General features: G+C 49.2%; 1 protein-coding gene across 3 annotated transcripts in view; it reads right to left on the reverse strand.

The window, feature by feature from the left end:
• Positions 1–23861, reverse strand: part of LOC119955113 (V-type proton ATPase 116 kDa subunit a-like) — a 222699-nt gene that overhangs the window by 62962 nt on the left and 135876 nt on the right. For all 3 annotated transcript variants that reach the window (XM_038781000.1, XM_038781001.1, XM_038781002.1), the window contains one exon: positions 11074–11199. In XM_038781000.1, the coding sequence (XP_038636928.1) occupies positions 11074–11199 (126 nt within the window). The remainder of the gene's footprint in view (positions 1–11073; positions 11200–23861) is intronic.

Below are 23861 nucleotides of genomic sequence, written 5' to 3' on the forward strand. Positions count from 1 at the left end.
ACACAAGAAATTAGCTCACAATTACCCCCTTAAATACAGTAATAAAATAATCTTTAAAACCCTTAACTGCTATCTTTATTTCCACTCAAACAATAAAACCATCTCAAATCACAATCCACTTTTAAATACAGTTAGCACTTAGGAATGCTTGCTGTCCAGAGATGTCTTGAATACTTCAATTTGTGAAAGCGAGATATTTTGAGTCTGCTTTAAAGAAAAAGATCTGACACTTGTCAGCATAATGCACAATCTCTGGCGATATTTATTCAGAAAACCTCCTCTGCTCACCTTCCAACCACAGCCTAACTCTAAACCTCAACACCTGACTGCTTCAACCCTCGACTCCTACCATTAACTATATCACCTTACTAAATGGCACGCAATGTCTCTAATTAACTGCTCTACAGGGAAACCTCAATATAAAATTCCATTAGCCCAAATTTTATGATGCTTTAATTGCACTCTAGCTGTCTTACAAACCAAGAGTTTTAAAAACACTACTGCAGCAGTCATGCACATTCTAATCCAGGCCTTTAACCTTTACTGCACCAAACACAATCTGATATTCCTACCACAAGCTGTAACATGGATGGTATTCTGCAACACACACAAGCACTAAATTTCTTTCTATTATGCCCGCATAGTGGGACTGCAAATATTTTTGCCCATTGCTTCAGTCAGGGAAACTATGATAGGCTTGTGCCCCCTATAACTGGTCAACTGTAAAAGTTACAACAGTATTAAGCACAAACTAGTTTGACACTCTTAAAGGAGAAGTGTTATCAATTCGCTCAGTGGCAACTGTGGGAACAATTCCTTTTTTTTAAAACACAAAGCAGAAAATGCTGGAAAATCTCAGGTCTGACAGCATCCGTGGATAGAACAGAGCTAACGTCGAGTTTGGATGACTCTTCGTCAAAGCTGCCATTCATTTTCTTTAAAAGATTTGAGGGGCTGAATGGCCTCCTCCTGTTCTATGTTCCTATTTGTCCCCGAAACATTGGTTAACAGCTTGCACTGATGTAGTGCATTTAAAAGGTAGGAAACCATCCCATGCAACTTCAAAGGAGCAAACATTTCCACCAAGCCAATGAAAATTTGGTTAAAGTAGTAGGTTTCAGGAAGGATCTTATAGACAACAAGGAGGAATCCCAGTGGATTAAGTGCAGTGCACCGTTTCAGGTCATTCCATCTGTGCGAGGATTTTATGTTTTTAATAGTGTCATGCGAGTGTCCCTTTCAGAAATGTTTGTATTATCACATGGCTTCAGTGATGTCATTGTGTAGGTGGAGCTGAGCTGTGACTCTGGCTTTTACTTTCGGTTTACACTGTTGGAAGCTGGATTCAGAGAAGAAGGCTTCTCCTCACTCTCTTTGCATGTTAAAAGGTGTACAGATCACTTGATAATTTAAAAATGATAACTGTTTTCTGGAAATAATTCAAACCTACTGTTTTGTTAAAAGGATTTTCCTGGTTTTATTGGATAGAACATAGAAAAATACAACACAGAACAGGCCCTTCGGCCCACGATATTGTGCCGAACTTTTGTCCTAGATTAAGAACAAATTAATCTACACCCCATCATTCTACCGTAATCCATGTTGTTATCATTATTAAGGGTGAGAGAGAGAGAGAGAGAACTGTAGCTGTGTGGGGAACTTATATTTGTGGTTGATAAAAAAATGCTTACTGTGTGTGTTTATAAAATGTTAACTGAATTCGTAGAACAAACTTTGTTTTGTTTAAAAGTGTTAAAGGCCTCTGTTAAAAATAACAGCTGAAAGGTAGGCCCTTGTGCTCCTCGTAACCAAAATTAATAAACAGTTGTTGGTCAGGTGAACTCTATTATATAATTTTGAGTTTTCTAAACCCTGGCCCATAACAATATCCATTCTGATGACATTGGCAAGGTCAGCATTTATTGCACATCGCAGAGGCCTTGGAGAAGGTGGTGATCTGCCTTCTTGAACCACGATCGATATGGTAAAGTACCTCAATATAGCTATTTGACAGAATTTTGATCCAACAAGAATTAAGGAAAAGCGTTATGTTTGAGTCAGGGGACTTCCGGTGGAGCTCTGTAGGGGCAAGACGTGCACGGGGAAGCTCCCGCTAAAGGACTAAACTTTCAGGGTTTTTTTTTTGTTTTATTTTTTAGTCCCGGGAGTATTTTTATTTGTGTAAAAAAAGGAAAGAACCCACGCCGCGCTCCCCTGAAGGTACAAACAGGAAGAAAAAAAAGTCGCAAGGGACCGGACCGACGGTAAGCTGAGGCCCGTGGGAGAAATAAGTGCACGAGAGGAGCCGGAGAATATTTTTTAAAAGGGTGCGGGAGGAACCGGAGCCGGAGGCTCAGAAGCGGCCGAGGAGAGTCGCGACCCCGAACAGAACTAGCGCCTAAGAGCGCAAGCCTGTGAGCCTGCCCGACCGGGCGCTCCCCCCCCCCCCCTCCCCCCCTCGCACAGCAGAACGTGGGTGGCAGAAGAAGCGGCAGCCCGGACCGCAAAGCCAGAGACACAAGCGCTTGGGAGCAGAGCCAGCGGGGCCAATGAGCGGGAGAGAGACCAACCACCCCCTCCCTCCGCAACGGACCAGCAGCGACCACGTGGTGAGCGGTGAGTCAAAGAGGGACTCCGGTCCGCACCAGGAAACATCTCTCCCAAACCCTCCTGACCCAGTGAGAAGGGAAAAAGAAAAAAGAGAAGGGTGGAACAATAAAAGTTAATAAATAAATAAAGAGACAAGGAAAGAGAGAAAGGAAGGAAGGGAGGAAGGTAACCAACTACAAACTCCCCCCCCGAACTAAATTTAAAAAAAAAAAAATTAGAGTACCCAATTCATTTTCCAATTACGGCGCAATTTTAGCGTGGCCAATCCACCTAACCTGCGCATCTTTTGGGTTGTGGGGGTGAAACCCACGCAGACACGGGGAGAATGTGCAAACTCCACACAGACAGTGACCCAGAGCCGGGATCGAACCTGGGACCTCGTCGCCGTGAGGCTGCAGGGCTAACCCACTGCGCCACCATGCTGCCCTACCCCCCCGAACTAAAATAAAAAGTAAAACTCGAAGGCCGAGGCAGACCCAGCGAGAGCAGAGGACCGGGGGGAAATGAGAGCAAACCCAGGGGAAGGAACAGCAGCGGGGAAAGAAAGAGAGACAGACAGATGGCTGGAGAAAAGAAAAACACCAAGAACATAGAACATAGAACAGTACAGCACAGAACAGGCCCTTCGGCCCTCAATGTTGTGCCGAGCAATGATCACCCTACTTAAACCCACGTAACCCGTATACCCGTAACCCAACAATCCCCCCATTAACCTTACACTACGGGCAATTTTAGCATGGCCAATCCACCTAACCCGCACATCTTTGGACTGTGGGAGGAAACCGGAGCACCCGGAGGAAACCCACGCACACACGGGGAGGACGTGCAGACTCCACACAGACAGTGACCCAGCTGGGAATCGAACCTGGGACCACTGGAGCTGTGAAGCATTGATGCTAACCACCATGCTACCGTGAGGCCCCCCATGCTACCGTGAGGCCCCTTTCCGTGAGGCCCCACCAAGGCGAAGGGACAACGAGACCCAAGCAGCAGCAGCGAGGGTAAGGCGCATGAGCGGCGGACGCGCAGGCAGGCGGCCCCACAAGACGAGGCGGAGGTACAGGTGAGCCTGAAAAGGAAAACGATGGTGGACCAAGCAGCGGAACATGAGCAGGATGCAGCGACCAGAATAAAGGAGGCGCTCTGATTGGAGCTCCAAGCAATGATGAAGGAGACGACACACAAAATGCAGCAGACCATCCAAGGCCTGGAAAGGGAACTGAAGGCGCAGAAAAAAAAAACGAATCTCGCGTTGGAGAGGGCCGCCTCGTACCAGAGCGACAGGCTGATAACCCGAGAAGCCGAGGTTAAAAGGTTAGAAACGGCCCAGGGGAGCCTAAGAGTGAAAGTGGAGGCCCAGGAAAATAGGTCCAGATGGCAGAACATTAAAATAGTGGGTCTGCCAGAGGAGGTAGAGGGCAAAGACCCAACAGGCTACATCACCCAAATGATGGGCAAGCTGGTGGGAAAGGAGGTATTCCCAAACCCACCGGAAATAGAGTCGCTCCGACCCAAGCCCAAAGCCGGGGACCAGCCCAGAGCAATTATTGTGAAGCTGTACCAGTTCCAAGACCGGGAAAGAATCCTAAAGTGGGCCTGACAAACGAAACAGAGCACGTGGGAAGGGAAGACCATAAGGGTGTATCAGGATATTGAGGCTGAAATCAACAAGGCGAAATCAGCACTGCACATTTTAGCCTGGTAAAATTTAGGATGTTATTCCCGGCCAAACTCTGGGTAACATTTGAGGGGAAAGAGCTGTATTTTAACACCCCAGCAGCGGCTGATGAGTTTGTTACAGCGAACAAGCTGGGGGAGGAGCACAGGCAACCACAATGAAAGACATGTGGACGGAAAAGGAAGGGAAAACCAGCACAAAGAGCGGAGGACATTCCTCAAACAAGGACAATGGACTCATGAACTGTGCACATGTGCTTTATGCCAGGGGTTGGAGGTTTACGGGACAGTTACGGACCCAGGGGGATGGTACGTCATGGTCAGCGTGGGACTATGCTGTCTTGTCTCAGAGCTTGTCTCCTCCCTCAATGCAATGGGGAGGAGCGGGGATGGAGCGAGGGAAATGAGGGTGAGGAAAGCAAACAGGAGGGCGCAACAAGGGCCAGTAAGGGAAAGGTTAAACAGGGCCAGAACTGGACAAATACTGGGAGGGCCACCGTGCTAGCGAGGAGGGCCAGCACGGGAGGGCAGGAAGGAAGGAGGGGGAGGGAGAGGGTCTGGCACAAGGAGGGGAGGGGGGCAGAAGGCGGGGGGAACAAAGGGACAGGAGCTGGGGGGGGGGTGGGAAGAGGAGTCTGGGGGAGAACACAGAACAAATGAGAAGCAAAGAGAAGGGTGAGATAGCGAAGCAGTACAAACATGGGCCTCGGCGGGCAGGGAGCAGGGCAAGGAACCAAGGGGGTGTTGCAAACAGCCACTCGAGAGGGCATCAGGGCAGAGGGAGACCCCGGAGTGCAGGGGCGCACCCATGTGGCGTACACACAGCTGGTGGTCACATTGGGCAAAGAGAACCCCCCCCCCCCCTCCCCCCCGAGTGCTGGGGCCCAATCCCATGGTGAGAGCGGTGACCATCACCATTTTGGACAGCCCCCTAGCAAAGGGAAACCCTCCGGAGTCCACCAGGGAAGTATGGGTGATCCCACAGGACCGGGAGAGGGGGGGGGGGGGGGGTCAAAAACCCCCCACCAGGATTGTTACCTGGAATGTAAAGAGACTCAACGGCCCAGTGAAAAGATCCAGAGTCTTCACCCACCTAAGAAGCCTAAAAGCAGACATAGTCTACCTACAAGAGACGCACCTGAGGGAGAAGGGCCCTGGCAAGGAAGGACTGGGTGGGACAGACATACCACTCATGCTACGGGGTGGAGGGGACGTAGTCGGGCAAGACCCTGGGGAACGGATGGCTACCCGGTGGAATTCTATAAGAAGTTTTCAGAGATATTGAGCCCACTGCTGGTGAGGACATTTAATGAAGCAAGAGAGAAGGGAGTCCTCCCCCCAACAATGTCACACACCTCCATTTCATTGATCCTGAAATGGGAGAAGGATCCGGAGCAATGCGGGTCATACAGGCCGATTTCTCTACTGAATGTAGACGGCAAACTGCTGGCTAAGATATTGGCCACAAGGATAGAGGACTCTGTCCCAAGGGTGATAGGGGAAGACTAGACGGGATTTGTAAAGGGCAGGCAACTCAAGGCCAATGTTGGAAGGCTTTTAAATGTTATTATGATACCCTCAGAAGGAGAGGAGATGGAAGTGGTGGTCGCGATGGATGCGGAGAAGGCTTTTGATCGGGTGGAGTGGGATTACCTGTGGGAGGTGCTGGAAAGGTTTGTGCTTGGTGAGGGCTTCATTGACTGGGTGTGGTTGCTCTCTCAGGCACCAGTAGCGAGTGTGCCCACGAACCGGCTGAGGTCAGGGTATTTTAAACTACACTGAGGGACGACACAAGGGTGCCCCCTCTTCCCGTTACTGTTTGCTCTGGCCATTGGCCATGGTGTTAAGAGCCTCCAGGAACTGGAAAGGGCTGGCTCGGGGTTGTAGGGGTGAGAGAGAGAGGGAGGGGGGGGGGTGCGTGGAGCACCATGTCTCACTTTACGCGGATGACCTGCTCTTGTATACTTCAGACCCATTGGAGGGGATGGGGGAAGTTATGCAGATCCTTGGGGAATTTGGTAATTTTTCGGGTATAAATTGAACATGGGGAAAAGCGAGATGTGCGTGATACAGGCGAGAGGGCAGAAGAAGATACTGGGAGAGCTGCCGTTTAGAATGGTAGGAAGGAGCTTTCGATATCTGGGAATCCAGGTGGCTCAGGAATGGGAGGCACTGCACACGTTAAACCTATCCCGGCTCATAGAACAAATGAAAGAGGACTTTAAGAGATGAGACATGCTCCCGCTATCACTGGAGGGGAGGGTAGACTGTGAAAATGACGGTCCTCCCCAGATTTCTGTTTGTCTTTCAGTGCCTTCCCATCTTCATCCCGAGGACCTTTTACAAGTGGGTTAATAAGGTTATTTTGGGCTTTGTGTGGGCGGTAAATGAAGAAAATGTGATGCTGGAGTGCAGTCAGGGGGGGCGGGGGGTGGATTGGCATTTCCGGACTTTTGGGATTACTACTGGGTGGCTAATATAGCCATGGTTAGGAAGTGGGTAGTGGCGGGGGGTCGGTGCACGAGCTTCGGAAGAGCCAGGAGTCCAGGGGGTGAAAGAGGCTGACGTTTTGGCCTTTGCCTCCGAGGCAGCCCAAGACGGATCTTGTTAATGTGGAGGGACTCAAAGCCCCCGAGTGCAGAGACCTGGGTTAGTGACATGGCTGGGTTTCTCGGTCTCGATAAAATAACGTTCACCTTAAGAGGGTCAATGTTAGGGTTCACCCGGAGGTGGCAGCCATTTGTCAACTTTCTCGGGGAAAATTAAAATGTCAGCAGAAGCAGTATTCCAAGGGGGGGGCAGACTGTTGTTTTATGGTTGGGGTGTGTGAAGATTGTGATGGGGGTGGAAATGTTTATTGTACCATGTTTATGTCGCTGTTATTTTTATTATTATAAAAATTGCAAATACCCTAATAAAAATATTTTTTGGCAGCACGGTGGCTCAGTGGGTTAGCCCTGTTGCCTCACGGCGCTGAGGTCTCAGGTTCGAACCCGGCTCTGGGTCACTGTCCGTGTGGAGTTTGCAAATTCTCCCCGTGTTTGCGTGGGTTTCGCCCCCACAACCCAAAGACGTGCAGGCTAGGTGAATTGGCCACTCTAAATTGCCCCTTAATTGGAAAAAATGAATTGAGTACACTAAGTTTAAAAAATAAATAAATAAAAATTTTTTTCGAAAAAACATTACGATCTCAGACCAGATCCCAGCATTTGCTAGGATACCAGACAGAATCCCCAATATTTTGTCTAATTTGTAAGACTGAGGAAAGGATACTTCATTCTAGGAGTGATTCCATGCACAAATAGGAATATGGCATGTTAAAACAAACTTCATTACTAACACAATATTACTAACTTAAACAAAAAGAAGCTTATAAACAATACTTAACAATGAAAGGTATTCATTAATTCCTCTCTGCTATCTTTTCTCGCCATTCAAGCAAATCCTATATCAGGTCAAAATCCACTTTTAAATAGTAAGCCAGAAATATTTTCCGTAAAGAGGTGTTTTGGATAAACCACTTTATGAGAGAGAGATCCTCCAGGAACCAGCTGCAGATTCTTGCCCGTGCCAAACTACTGTTTAACATAGAACATACAGTGCAGAAGGAGGCCATTCGGCCCATCGAGTATGCACCGACCCATTTAAGCCCTCACTTCCACCCTATCCCTTAACCCAATAACCCTTCCTAACCTTTTCGGTCACCAAGGGCAATTTATCATGGCCAATCCACCTAACCAGCATGTCTTTGGACTGTGGGAGGAAACTAGAGCACCCGGAGGAAACCCACGCAGACATGGGGAGAATGTGCAGACTCCGCACCGACAGTGACCCAGCGGGGAATCGAACCTGGGACCCTGGCGCTGTGAAGCCAAAGTGCTAACCACTTGTGCTACCGTGCTAACCCGCCAGCCTTTTCAGAAACTGATGCGAGGTTCACAGACAAAATCTAATTAAGTATACTGCTTTGAGAAAAGCTGCTGTTCTGTCCTTAGTCAAATCTTAACTGAACTGAGACCCAGCACTTGACTGTTTGAACCACTGGCTCCTCCCATTATTTACGTCACCTTACTGAGGCCAAACACAGTGGGCGGGGTTCTCCATCGGCTGACGCTAGAATCGGGGAGCACGATTGGGCGGAGAATTCGGCGTCAGCCGGAAATTGATGTTGGTGCTGGGAGTCAAATGGAATGCCAGGCTCCGGACCCTTGACAGCGGCGAGAATGCGTTCTACATCGCACGCCAGCACGGACATGCAAATTGTACGGTAAAGGTAATTACCATATCATTAAAGGCCCCGACTCAGCATTTTCCAGGCCTTCCGTCTGGAGGAATTACCGAAGGCGAGATTCACTTGTGGAACTTCAAATTGGGGCACAGTTGTCGAGGCTGCTGAGGATAAGGTCCAACATCGCTATGGTGTGCTGATAGTTGTGCCGCTGGCTGGGGGGGCATCTGTCAGAGCCCGGGGGGTGGAAGGGGGGGGGGGGGGGAGGAGTAGCGGGGGATTGCTTGGAGGTGGGCCGTGGGGTCAGCGTTGCTGGGCACGGATCGTCATTGCCACAGCCTGCAAGGCAGCCATGCGGCTGCACATGCCATTACTGCCCACTGGGAACTTAGCACCACAGGTGCCCCCCCCCCCCTCCCTCCCCCCACCAGGCCCCAGGCCACCCCCCCCTCCCCCCCCCACCCCCCCACGCCACCTCCCCCCCCACTCCCCCCCCCCCCCCACCACCTCCCCCCCACGCCACCTCCCCCCCACGCCACCTCCCCCCCCCCCCCCACTCCCCACTCCCCCCCCCCCCCCCACTCCCCCCCCCAGGCCCCAGGCCCCCCCCCCCCTCCCCACAGGTACCCTCTGGCCCCCAGCTGACCCATCAATGGGGTGGGCATGTTCCAGCACAACCAGTGCCACAATCTTTTGGGATGAGGGTGGGAACGCATTGGAACTTCACGAGTTCTAGGTGGCGCTAGCCCATTAACGGGACCGGAACCACTCCGGCTCTGGCACTGCTTTCGTCCATGTAGAACACTCGCGATTCAGTCCCAGCGTCAGCACGCAAGTCTCTCAAACGGAGAGTTGGGCCGACTGGCTCTAATTATCTACTCCCCAGGAAACCTTCTTCATACAAACTAAATTCCATTAGCCCAAACTCCTACGATGCTTTAATTCCTCCTTGTAGCCTAAGTGTCTGCCTTTTAAACCAGGACTTTTAAAAGAAGATTATTGCAGCGGCCATGCACACATTAACCCAGGCTTTTAACCCTTACTGTACCAAATTTATTACAATACAATAAATGTCTGAAATTCCGACATTCATCACACTGATGATTGCACAATGTTCTGGATTATTTGCGACTCCTCAGATACTGAAGCTCTTCATGACCCTATGCAGCTAGATTCAGGCTTGGGCTGATAATGAATCATAGAATCCCTACAGTGCAGGAGACCATTCGGCCCATCGAGTCTACACCCGCCCTTGGAAAGACACACTACTTAAGCCCACACTTCCACTCTATTCCCATAACCCAGTAACCCCACCTAACCTTTTTGACACTAAGAGGCAATTTATCATGACCAATCCATCTAACCTGGACTGTGGGAAGAAACGGGAGCACCCGGAGGAAACCCACCCAGACACGTGGAGAAAGTGCAAATTCCACACAGTCACCCGAGATTGAAATTGAACCCGGGATCCTGGAGCTGTGAGCCAGCAGTGCTAGCCACTGTGCCACCCTGCTGCCCGTGATAAGTGGCAAGTACATTTGTGCCACTTAAGTGCCGGGCAATGACCATCTCCGACAACAGAGAATCTATCACTCCTTGATATTTAATGTCATTTTCAATTGCTGAATATCTCATTCGCACCCCGGAGGTTATTACACACCACAAACTTAACTGGGCCAGTCAGACATACACTGTGGCGAGGCCAACAGGCCACACTGTGGCGAGCGAACAGGTCAAGGGTTTGAGAATTCTGACGCAAGTAACTCATTTCCAGACGATCCAAAGCACAAGTCAAGAGTGTGATGGAATGCTATCCACTTTGTTCAATGGGTGCAGTGCAAGATGCTCAACACCATCCAGGGCAAAGCAACAATTGAATGGCTTTCCATTGACCACCTTAAGCATTCACCCCCTTGACCAGCACACAGTGGCACTCATGTGTACCATAGACAGGATGAACTGCAGAATTCACCAAGGCTCCTTCAACAGCATCTAAACCCACATGTCCACCAAGTAGATGGGCAGGGGCAGGAGATGCATGGGAACACCCATCACCTGCAAGTTCTCCTCCAAGTCAAACACCATCCTGACTTGGAACTGCATCGCTGTCCCTTCACTGTCGCTGGTTCAAAAATCATGGAACACCCTCACAGCATTGTGTGTACCTACACCACATGGACTGCAACAGTTCCAAGAAGATGGCTCACCATCGCCTTCACAAGGGGTATTAGGGAAGGGTAACAAATACTGACATTGCCGATAGTGCTTACATCCCATAAAAGGGAAAAACATAGTCTGCTACAGATAAAATTACATCCAGCATCCCACCATCCACCTGCCAGCTGGAGACCTGCTTTCAGGCCCTGCGGTGCGACAAACTAGGAATTTGGAAATGTCCTGGCTGGTGAACTGGTGGATGCTTTAACATGAGTTTTAGGCATGTTTTATCCTGTCTGTATGATTAGTTGACCAGATTGGATGAAGAATTCCTCCATGTGCTATACGTGATGCTGTTCCAGCACTCTGTATCTCAGCGCCTTGTTTGCGCTTAACGTTACCTCAAAGAAGTCCTGTGTCTTTTTCAGCAGGTGTTTGAGTTCAGTGAGTTCCAGAAAGTTCTGTTTCAGAGTTTGCTGATTCTGATTCACTTCCCTCAAATCGTGCTCTAGTTTTTCGAGAACGACCTATGAAAGAAAAGATGATCAAGGCATGACCAGGGCATCTTTCAGTGAACTCTCACCCTAGTTACTCAATCACTCAGTATAAGCATGCAAACAGACACTTCTGTGCCTGTGTCAGCTCTAACCCCATGTTGAAGCTTTTGATTTTAATGATTCCTTTGCTCTTTATCTGTACCTTTACTGTTTTCCCATTCAGGTAATAAGAAAGGAGAGAAGAGATGCAAGAATCCAGCTCTTACTGTATGTTTCCTGTGACGTGTTCACTAAAAAGGAGAAAGATGGATATAACCAAGGGAAGTAAAGGTTCATGACCTTAGGACATCGCAGAGTGCTTTACATCCAAGGTGCTGTCCTTAATGCTCCGTCAGAAAACAACTGGGTGGGATTTACTGACCACTCCGCTGTTGGAAACGTGATTTCCCGGTGACAGCACCGCTCGTTGCCGGGAAACCTGTGCGCCTGAGTGGGGCCAGAATTTCCCACCGGTGTGATCAGCCGGTAAATTCTGCCCCACTGTTTTTGTGAGACATCTGGCTGTCCATTTAACTAAGAAAGGAGTCACTTTGGGCGCGATTCTCCGCTCCCCACGCCAGGTGGGAAAATCGCGGGAGGGGCCCCCGACTAATTTCCCACCCCTGGCTCAGAAGAATCGCCGCTCGCCGTTTTTCACGGCGACCGCCGATTCTCCGACCCGGATGGGCCGAGCGGCCTGCTGTTCGTGACCGTTTCACGACGGCGGCAACCACACCTGGTCGCTGCTGTCGTGAAATCGCCTTGAGATGTTCGTTTTGGGGCTTATAGGGGGCCTGGTGGGGAATGGGCACCACGACTGTGCTCGGGAGGGAACAGGCCCGCGATCGGTGCCCACCGATCATCGGGCCGGCGTCTCAATTGGACACACTATTTCCCCTCCACCGCCCCGCAAGATCAAGCCACCACGTCCTGCGGGGTGGCTGAGAGAAGACAGCCACCGCACATGCGCGGGTTTGAGCTGTCAGCCGTCGTGACATCAGCCGCGCATGCGCGGGTTGGAGCCGGCCAATCTGCACATGCGCGGCTGACGTCACATAGGCGCCGCCGTCGCGTCACTCTCGACGCGCCGCCCGGCGGCTGAGAGTTACGGAGCGCCGCTCCTAGCCCCGCCGGGAGGGGAGAATAGGGGGCGAGGAGCGGCCTCTGAGGCCGTCGTGAAACTCAGCCAAGTTCACGACGGCCCTCCCGATTTTTCCCGGGAGCGGAGAATTCCACCCTTTATGATTACAATCTCCTGAGTTCTGCAAACTGTCTTTATCCAAGCTGTATTATTCACTTTTCTTAGAGCAGTGGAATGTTGGGGAACTAACAGAGATGGACACATTTCTGAAGGATTATATTAGATTTCACAAGGGCTGTATCTGAGCCAAGAAAGAAAGACTCGGTACGGGAACTAGAGAAGAAACATTTAGGGGTTGGAGATGGAGAACAGTTTGATCAGGTATATAGCCATGACAAAGGAACAATTGCTGAAAAGCACCAATATGCTGGAGGTACTAATTTTTAAAACAGGAAATGTGGGAAACCCTGTATGGTTCCTGTCTTGTTATGCTCTTGGCGTAGCATAAGCTGCTTCCTTGATGTTCACTCTGACAAAGGAAAGTTCAGACGTGGAGATAACTTCAACACGTTTATTAAACTATTTACAATTCTCCTACTCGGAGTCGCCTCTACTGTTAATCCTTCTATAGCTACCCAGACTGACGAACCAGTCTGCTACAATCCACGTGGTGGGTGTGATGTTGAATCAACCCTGTGTCTGTACTCACTAAGTGTCTCCACTGGAAAGAGAAAGATCATGTGTGTTGTGTCCTTTATATATGGCTAGGTGTAATACCCCCCTGTGATAGTGTCACCTCTGTGCGTATCGTGAATGTCCATTGGTCGTGTCCTATCTAACAGACCCATTGGTTGAGTGGCTGTGTGTCATGTCTCTGGTGCTCCCTCTAGTGTCTAGCTAGTCTACGTGTACTTACATTAACCCCTTGTGTATTTACAGTGATGCATATCACCACAGTTCCCAAGAGATTTCACTAATAAACATTGGCACCGCCCAACATTCCAGAGGATACAAAGTCACAGAAGTAAAGAATGCAGCCTGGATAAAGACACAGGACTGGATTCTCCGGTTCCTCCGCCGCGTCTTTCTCGGCCACGCGGCGTTCACCGGCGGCAGAATTATGTCATCCCGCCGCTTGTCAATGGGATTTCCCATTGTAACCGCCCCACGCCGTCGGGAATCGCACAGGTGTGGGAGCTCTGCCCGCGGGAAAAGTGAATCCCGGCGACCGGAGAGTTCCAGCCACAATTTGGAGAAAGCAGGACAGATTATAGACACAAAATGACTCCATTCTCAGTAAAATGGACAGGCAGGTGTATCACAAAAAACAGCATAGTGGATGTAATGCACTTTGGGATGTTGAGGTCATGAAAGATGTATGAATGTAGATCCTTCCCTTTATTGAATGGCATTTCCTTGCATGGACCTACAGCATTACATCAGGAGAGTAGATCAGAAGGAACACTGACAGGACAGATAATAACAATACCTTTTAACAGCACCTTTCATGACCTCAAGATATTCCGCAGCACATTACAGTCAATACCATTTTGAAGTGTCGTCACTGTTGTATTGTCGGAAACGCAGCAGCCATTAACCAGGTTGCCACAAAGAGCAATGTGACCATAACAGATTATCTGGGTCAGGAATATTCATTGAAGGATGAATATCAGTCAGGGAAGCAGGGAGAACCTCTTGCACTTATTTGAAAACAGTCCCGTGGAATCTTTAGTGCGCAACTAAAGGCAGGTAGGGCCTTGGCTTAATTTCTCATCTGAAGCACGGAGACACAGTGGTTAGCAGTGTTGCCTCAGCACCAGGGATGAATATTTCCTATTTATTTTGACTAGGAAATTTTAACTGGGTTAAGTCGAGAATTTATTGAAGAATATAGGCTCAAGCAGGTAGGACCAGGGACATTAATCAAAGAGTGTCACTAAAGTCATTAATGAATTAAATGCTATAGCAACGGCAGAGTATATGATAAGTGGTGGCTGCAGAATGTTAGAGCTTGTGGATAGCTGTGTGCTCCAGTGCAAACACATCTGCAGCATGTGCCTGGAGCAACTTCAGCTTCAGAGTCATTAAGCTGGGGGCTGAGCAGCAGACACTGCAACACCTCAGGGAGAGGGAAAGTTACCTGGACACTTTGTACCAGGAGGCATTTACAGCCCCTGAAGATAGGGTGGTCTGAGTTAGTCCATGATGGTCTGAGTTAGTCCATGATGGTCTGAGTTAGTCCATGATGGTCTGAGTTAGTCCATGATGGTCTGAGTTAGTCCGTGATGGTCTGAGTTAGTCCGTGATGGTCTGAGTTAGTCCATGATGGTCTGAGTTAGTTCATGATGGTCTGATTTGATCCATGGTCAGAGATAGGAAAGTGTGATTGAGGCAGGTCAAGGGACACAGAAGTGGAGGAGCCTCATCCTTTGCAATTGTCCAACAATGTTCTTTGCAGCCCGTGTGGGTGAAAGCAGTGGCTCTGTAGTACAGGAAGCCATTCAAACAGGGCGTTTGGGGGAGGTGGGGTGAGTTAATAGAAATGTCATGGTAATAGGGACAGTATAGTCAGGGGGATTGGCACAGTTCTCTGCAGCTGAGAGTGATAATCCAAATCACCGTGTTGCCTCCCTGGTGCCAGGGTTAAGGACATCTGCTCTGGGCTTTAGAGGAACTTACAGCTGGATGGTGAGATGCTCTAGTGCCGTGGTCCACATAGGTACCAATAATATAGGTAGGACCAGGAAAGAGGTTCTACTTAGAGATTATGAGCAGTTAGGGGCTAAATGTAAAATCAGAATCTCAATCATCTCTGGATTATTACTTGAGCAATGAGATAACTGGAGTCGGTAAATTAAATCAGTTAAATGCATGGCTCAAAGATTGATGTGGGAGTAATGGGTCCAATTCAAATGGGCACTGGCACCAGTACTGGGGGAAATGGGAGCTGTACCTTTGAGGTGGTCTTCACCTGAATCATGATGGGATCAGTGTTCTGATGAGTTGTGTAACTAGGTCATTAGAGAGGGCTTTAATCTAAATGTGGGGACGAGAGATCACGTGAGAGCAGATACGATAATTTAAAGAGAGAGAACAAAGTAAGGGAGCAAGGCAACAGTAAGGGAAATGGCAATCAGCGTGACAGGAAGGGACAGAGAATGTACCAGCAAAGGCTAGAGATTGTGAAAATAATAAGACAACAGAATTAGAGGCATTCTACCAGAATACTTACAACATTTGCAACAAGGTAGATGAACTGATGGCACAAATAGGACTAAACAAGTATGGTTGAATTGCCATTATAAAGACGTGGCTACAGGGTGACCAAGGCAGGGAACTGAATGATCAAGGGTCTTTGACATTGAGAAGGATAGGGAAAAAGGAAAAGGAGGGGTTGCACTATTAAAAAGATGAGATAAATACATTAGTGGTAGAGGATCTTTGATCGAAAGATTAAGATGTAGAATCCATTTAGATGAAGCTAAGAAACATCAAAGGGCAGGAAACTGTGGTAATATAGGGAATGGTATAGATCAGTCATTTAGAGATGTAGGTAACAAGGGGTAATTATGAGGGACCTCAATCTACATATAAACTGGGTAAACCCAATTAACACATACTGTGGAAGAAGAACTTCTGGAATGTATGCATGATGGTTTTCTTGAATAGTATGGTGAGGAACCAACCAGAGGATGGGCTATTTTAGATTCAGCATTGTGCAGTGAGAAATGGCTCACCAATAGGGCAGCACGGTAGCATGGTGGTTAGCATAAATGCTTCACAGCTCCAGGGTCCTGTAGCCATGCTGGCCACGCAAAATGGACACTGAGCCAAAGTAAAATGGAAGACAGAAGGAAAAGCCTGTGTAGTGAGAGCAGACAGTCTGCTCTCAACTAATTAGCATTTTGCAAGCAGCAAACCAGTTTCTGGCCAGGTGCAAGATCTCCAAGCCAAAGGTGTTAATGGCAAAGCGCTTAGCATTCTGATGAGGCAGCCCAGATCCAGGCAAAAACAATGGCAACATTTCCATCTCAATGTAACACTTAATTGGTTGCGCAGACAGGATGGCACCAAAGTAACGAATATCGAAACCACCCCCCAACACCGAGGAAGGCCCTCGCATTGGAGGATTTCGAAGGTAACCGTTTGGAAACGCTCCAATCGGTACCGAAAGGTAGAGCCCGCCCAGAAGGGGGCAAGGACATTAGAGAGGGGTATAAAGGTAAATTCCCCACATAGCCCGGTCTGTTAAACCCGTGCTCCGGCTCTGACTGACATCTTGCATCCTGACTCCAGCCGTTGAGCACCAGCCGCCGAAACCGTAAGTTCAACGCTCGCTACGCGATCCAAGCCCACTAGACCCCCAGTACCAGAACGCTTGCTGAAGGCTGCAGTACAAGACCAGGACGAAGGCCTCGTTCTCTGACCGTGCCTGTTCCTGTTAGATAAGTATTCTGATCACTTAAGTTTAGTTATAGCTTAGTCTCTTAGTGTGTGCATGAGTATTTATTATAACTGTATAATAAATATTGATCGTTTGAACCTTACTAATCGGTGTATCGTCTTTATTACTTTGAACTTGACCTTGGAATACTTGTGACGGTGTCTATACGGCACCTGGCGACTCCAGAGCTGAATAAATACATAGAACAGAGCCTAGTAGTGTTAAGCACACGTCGAATACGGAGACGTGTTAATACACTCCAATAAACGCGTTTTACAACCACAGTAAAACGTGCAACATTTAGTGGCGACTCCGCCGGGACCCTGTTGTAAGTGGAAACACCACAGTGTCCAGGACCCTGAAATTTGAATTAGAACTCCAAATTGCAGAGAAAGAAAGAGATCACAAGTATTCAAGGTGTTCAAAATAATAAGCGTAATTCGGAAGTGTGTTTAGTGCATGCGTACTAACAGGGCTGTAAGGTAAAACTGAAAGCTTTTTGTTGCGACAAACTTTCGGTAGTTTTGTGAACGGAACATAGCGTAAGCCGTACCCGTTTCTTGAAACACAACCCAGCAACCCCCTGTTCCAAATTATACAAAGAGAGTCAGAGGAAATGGCCATGCAGGCAATGGAACGTCTGATGGACCCAGAAAGGTTTGTGGTCGCAGCGACCAGCAGCAGTAGCAGGGTAGGCCAGTGTCCCACGTGGGAGCTGGAACTCCGCAAATATTTACAAGGAAAGGGATGGCCCCTTTGGAAAGAGTTTTGTGCAAATGAGGAGACAGGTCCCGGGAGTATAGGTCATACTTGGTGGGAGAACCTCTCTCAAATACACAAAAAGAACCTAAGTAAAGCACGCAAGCCGATGGCGATTGTGTCCTGTTTGGCACAGTTGCGAGGCGCAGAGGAGGTCATCAGGACGCTCCGGACAGATTTAGAAGAGAGGAATAGGATGAGTAAGGTCGATGTCAGGGACATCGAGAAGGAAAATCTGGATCTAAAAGGGAAGTTGGCAGAGAAGGATAGAGAGTTGGATGATGCCAAGAGAGCTCACCAGTCTTGTCTAGCTCATCTGAGCAGTTCCCAGACCCAGTATGAGAAAGCCTATCAGGACGTGCAACGTGCCGTTCTGATAAGACAGGAATCAGAAAAGCAGGTGGAGGCATTGCAGAGGCAATGTTCTGATCTCAAAGCAGCTTTGAGAGCACTCCATGCTGCAACGACCGAACAAAGACAAAGCACAGTTCACCACGCGAAATGCAGTAAACAGATTGCGGAACTGCAATCTCTGCTTTCGGTGCAGAATGGCTTCCAAAGCACCTTTGGAGCACAGTTAGATGGGGAAAATGCCCCAGATTGGCAGGAATTAAGTGAGACAGCGCAGCATTATGTTCAGGGAACATGTGCGCCAGCAGCTCAGCAGAAACGACAGGCACCCCAACCCCCCACAGCTCAGACCATAACCGCACCCATGAATCCCGTAACCACGCAGAGAAAAGCCGAATCAGAAGGCGCCCCAGACATAACCTACACCACCCCTTTAACAGTAACCCAGCTAAGGGACGCGTGTGAAAAGATCACTCCGTTCCTCCCCACCGCAGACCCCCACCAGTTTTTCGCTAAAGTAAAGCAGCAGGCTACCATGTACGGCCTGGATGAGAGAGAGCAGGTTAAGCTCACAGTTCTGAGCTTAGACCAGAGTGTAGTAGCAGCCCTCCCCGACCCACAGAACGTGGCAGGAGGCAGCCTAGAGGAGATGCACACCGCCATTTTAGATGCCATAGGGTACAATAGAGGTGACCCAGTAGAAGGATTAAACAAATGCCGACAGAAAAGATCCGAACACCCCACAGCATTCGCAGGAAGGCTGTGGATTCATTTCAGCGCAGTTTTTGGAGAGTTAAATAGAGCGCATTTAACCCGTGAAAACATGGTTAAATGGACGCGCACATTAATCTCCCACGCAACAGAAGCAGGACAGAGCGCTTGCAACAGTTATGACCCCTCAGAAGAGGCCCATAACGAGAAATGGGTCCTGAAAAGGTTGTCCCGCGCTTGGGAGCAATCGCTTCAGGGAAAAGGCAAAGTTAGATCCCCAGAAGAGGCTCAGGCTGCTGCAGATATTCAAGCAGTCAGAGAGCACCAGAAGCCCGCATGGGTAAATGAAGGCAAGAGCAGCCCTCAGCAGAAAGGACAGGAATGCTACAACTGTGGACAGTTAGGGCATTGGGCTAAGGAATGCAATGCACCCCAGCGATCTCAGAGAGGCCAGCAGACAGGCACTCTGAACCGCAATAAGTCAAAACCGATCCATAATGTTACAGTACAGTCAGGACCCACCAATGTGGACGAGACGGACTGACGGTGTCCGGGCTCCCCCACTTGGGTCTGTGACACACTATGGGATCCATCAGGGAGGCCCGTAGTCACAGCAAGAGTAAAAGGGAAGCCCATAGAATTACTCTGGGATACAGGAGGCTCCCGCACCACCATTAACTCTACGACCACGGCACACGCAGACACGTGGCCGACCACATCCACCATTACACTTAGCGGGTTCACCGGACACTCGCAGCAGGGACATATCACAGCACCCGTAGCGATCCAGCTAGGGAACATCACAACCAAACACCCCGTAGTTTTAGTAAATCTACCCCGGACAGCAGAACACATCCTGGGGATAGATTTTATGAACGCTCATAGCTTGTCGTTCGACCCAGTGAACCAGTGTGTCTGGCGCATGGCTAGATCAGACAGAGCACCAGCCACCCTCACAGTAGGAGACTACGCTAATCGGATTAGCGCAGTGGGAGAGTACTCATTCGACCTGACTACACTCCACACAGACAGACAAATTAAAGCATTACTGAACAAACACAGGACAGCATTTGCAAGTCACCGTCATGACTGTGGCAGAATGACTGGACAAGTTCATGTTACCGGACAGGACCCCCGACCGCAAAAGCAATATAGATTTCCCCTCGAGGCAGAGGTGGAAATAGAAAAGGTTATAGGTAGCTTGTTGGACCAAGGTGTACTTAGAACGGTAGCCTCCACCAACAATGCCCCTATTTGGCCAGTGAGGAAGCCCGATGGATCATGGCGTCTGACCATCGATTATCGGGAACTCAATAAAGTAACCCCCGCAGTAGCCCCAACGGTAGCTACTAGTCCCGAGACCATGCTCAAGCAGGGTCTCAACGCCAAGTACTTCACGGTATTGGATATCAGTAACAGATTCTGGTCCATACCATTGGCAAAAGCGTGCCAATACAAATTCGCATTCACTTTTAAAACTCAGCAGTACACGTGGACATGCCTCCCACAAGGATTCCACAATTCACCCTCCATTTTCCACCGACAGCTGGCAAGTGGATTAGAAAAATTTTCCCGACCCGAATGTCTGGTACAGTATGTAGACGACCTACTACTGCAGACAGACACAAAGGCAGAGCACATTACGCTTCTGGCCGAACTCCTGGAACTCTTAACTGAAATTGGCTGTAAAGTTAACCCCAGAAAGGCCCAGATTTTGGAAAGTAAAGTGATGTATTTGGGAACAGTCATCACGCACGGCAAACGCGAGATCGAATTCAAAAGAATTGATTCGATTGTCAAATTGCCCCTTCCCCAGAATGTTTCAGCCCTCCGGTCGTTTTTAGGACTGGTTGGTTATTGTCGGAACCACATAGACGGATTCGCGACAAAAGCCGCCCCACTTTCAGACCTCCTTAAGAAAGGAGACCCCTGGGAATGGCTTCCGCAGCATACAGAGGCTGTGGAAGAGTTAAAACGAGCCCTTAGTGCAACACCCGCGCTGCTAGTCCCAGACCCACTTTCCCCTTTCGCAATCGAGGTAGCGAGCACCGATCTGACCCTCTCGGCCGTGTTGCTTCAGGAACGGCACGAGCAGCTAAGACCAGTGGCTTATGCCTCCCGACTGTTAGACCCGGTTGAACAAGGATTTTCAGCCTGTGAGAGGCACCTCCTTGCTGTCTTCTGGGCAGTACAGTACTTTTCATACATAACCGGACTAAACCCCATCACCATTCTAACCGAACACACACCCACACAGCTACTACTAGACGGTCGACTGAAGGACGGTTCAGTTAGCCAGATTAGGGCAGCTAGGTGGACCCTACTTTTACAAGGACGGGACATTACTGTAAAACGGACACGCACACACACATATTTAGCAGACAACCTCCAATACCCCGGACAGCCCCATGACTGTGAAATTGTAGCTCCCCTGCATAACACAGGACCCTTTTTAGCAAAAACACCCCCCAGGAAGATAGGGAACCCGAAACAAAGCCCCCAGCCCACAGATACGTGTGGACCCTTGAGGATTTATGTAGACGGTTCCTCCACAGTTTTAAATGGTGAGCGTATCACAGGATGCGGCATCTACGTCGAGGACGCGCAGGGGCGCGCTCTCGAGGAAATAGCACTGAAATTAGCTGGTCACTTAGGCGCGCAGGCAGCAGAGCTAGCAGCCATAGCATATATAGTGGACCACCCCGATTCTTTCCCCAGCCCAGCAGACATATATTCGGACAGTTTATATGTCTGCAACAGTTTGACAGATTTTCTGCCCCTGTGGAGGACACGAGGTTTTGTCTCCGCAGACGGGAAACCCCTTCCATCAGCCCCTCTACTCCAGCATATTCTAGACAAAGCGAAGGACAGGACCTTCGGAATAATAAAAGTTTGCAGCCACCATAGGTCATCACCCCCTGGGAATGTAAAAGCCGACGCACTGGCTAAGGCAGGTTCCAGGAGAGGACACTTATGGACCCCCCCAGCTAGCGCACCAGCTAGCGCCCCTGTGAGCACAGTACAAGTCTCACAAACAGAGGTTAAAGATCTTGTAGCAGCACAGAAACAGGATGGAGACCTCAGGGAGGTTTTCAAGGGAAACTTTGTGCCTGCGTACGAGCACTTTAAACACACACTGACCACACATGAGGGTGTGATCATTAAGGATCAACTTTATGTGGTCCCACAGCAGGATAGAAATGCAATGATTGCGTTATTTCACGATAACCACGGACACCAAGGAATTGATTCAACCACGAGGCACCTCAGGCAACTCTGTTGGTGGCCTAATCTCAGGACAGATGTAACACACTATATAGAGAATTGCCTGATTTGTGCTCAGAATAACCCGGAGCGGTATTCTAAGAAAGCACAACTTCGGCATACTCGCCCAGTTAACGGCCCTTGGACAAACCTCCAGATCGATTTTATAGGTCCATTGCCCCCTTGTCGGAATGGCTATAAGTATGTTCTGGTGGTGATAGATACCTTTACAAAATGGGTAGAGGCATTTCCCTCACGTACAAATACAGCTAAGACAGCTGCAAAGATCCTGACCCACCACATCTTCACGAGATGGGGTTTACCCCGAAGTATCGATTCGGACCAGGGATCTCACTTTACAGGACGGGTCATGAAGAACGTCCTGACAATATTCGGCATAAAACAAAACTTCCATATTGCGTATCATCCACAGTCCAGCGGGATTGTGGAGCGCATGAATCGGACCCTAAAAACGACCCTCAGGAAAATGGTTCAAGAGAACAATTCCACATGGGATTCAGTGCTCCCATTTGCACTCATGTTCATAAGGAACACTGTCTCCACATCTACAGGATACACACCACACACACTCATGACCGGACGCCCTATGAAAGGTACAGAATTCCTTTTAGGACTGGACATGACAAGCCCCGAAGTGACGGCCCTCACACATGAAAAGGCAGTTAAAGATCTAGTTGAGACTGTGAGGTCTGCACAGATCGCAGCCGCAGTCCAGCTAGGGAAACGCCGACAGCAACGCACTGCCTGTTTCAATAAGACCGTACACACCACAGAATTCCAGGTTGGGCAACAGGTAATGTTATCTGTTTACAACCCCAGCAGTTTTTTGGCTCCAAAATATTCTGGCCCATACTCAATTTCGGACAAAATTAGCCCCTCCGTTTACAGGATAAAGTATCCTAATGGGAAGACCACGTGGTTTCATATTAACCAGCTTAAGGCGTATGGAACACAGTCTAACCATGCTCATCATGTACTGCTGGATGCAGCAGAACACTTCACCCCGCCCACCAGAGACACTTTTCCACCATCCCCCTCACAGACCAGTTCATCAACGGACTCGCCCACGACTCCGCCCCCAGAACACAACAGACCACGCCCCGACACGCCCACAAGCTGCCACAGCAGAGACAGCAGGACTGACACTGACTCTGAAGACAGCGACAGCACACAGCCATACAGCCCACACTGCACCAACTACGACCCCGACTCCAGTGACCCCATGGAAGTCACCTACCTCAAATATCCAGAACCACCACCCGACCCCGACTACCCCGACAACACACTCGACACTACATTATGGCACAGGGACAATTCGTACAGACTTGTCCGTAACGATGAGAGTGACCCCCGGTCACACAATTCCAAAGTTTCATGCCTGATCCACACAAGGGTGTGGGATCCGGGAGAGCAGGACGACACGGTGTCTGAATCCCGACACGGCAACCCCTTTGTGACCCTGTTCACAGAGACAGAGGAAAAGTGAGGTGTCCAGATGATGTAAAATAGGAATCGTCTGAGGGAAACGATATCCTTTCTGCTGGAACCTGCACGTATGTTTGTCTTCGTTTTATGTTTGTTTGTTTTCAGGATTGTAAAATTGTTCAGCTGGAGGATGGACATCTTCTTTTCAGCTGAAAAGATTGTGACCACCTTACATACACGTTAGTTTGTCCGCAGATACCTCTGAGAACTTCGGTTTGATTGGAGATCTTTTCCAAAGTTGTAAGGCTACACGCCAAATAGTTTGTCTGCCGAAACTTCTGAGAACTTATCCTCTGGTGAACCGACACGGTTCACGACTTGTTCCCTGTTTTCAGAACGGAGCATCGTGGCTCCCTTGTTTTTAGGTGCCCCTCTATTCGGTGAATAGAGGCTGCAAGTCACGGTAACCACATTCGTACCCGTTTACTCCAGGTTACTCAGGCAGTGGACAAACGGCACTGAGGACCCGCCCTGTCTGAGAACCAACCTTGGTCAGCCAAGCTCGGGTATGGCACAGCACGCCCTACCCGGGGATCC

The sequence above is a fragment of the Scyliorhinus canicula genome, chromosome 20 (assembly GCF_902713615.1).
Source record: "Scyliorhinus canicula chromosome 20, sScyCan1.1, whole genome shotgun sequence".
Lineage (NCBI taxonomy): Eukaryota > Metazoa > Chordata > Chondrichthyes > Carcharhiniformes > Scyliorhinidae > Scyliorhinus > Scyliorhinus canicula.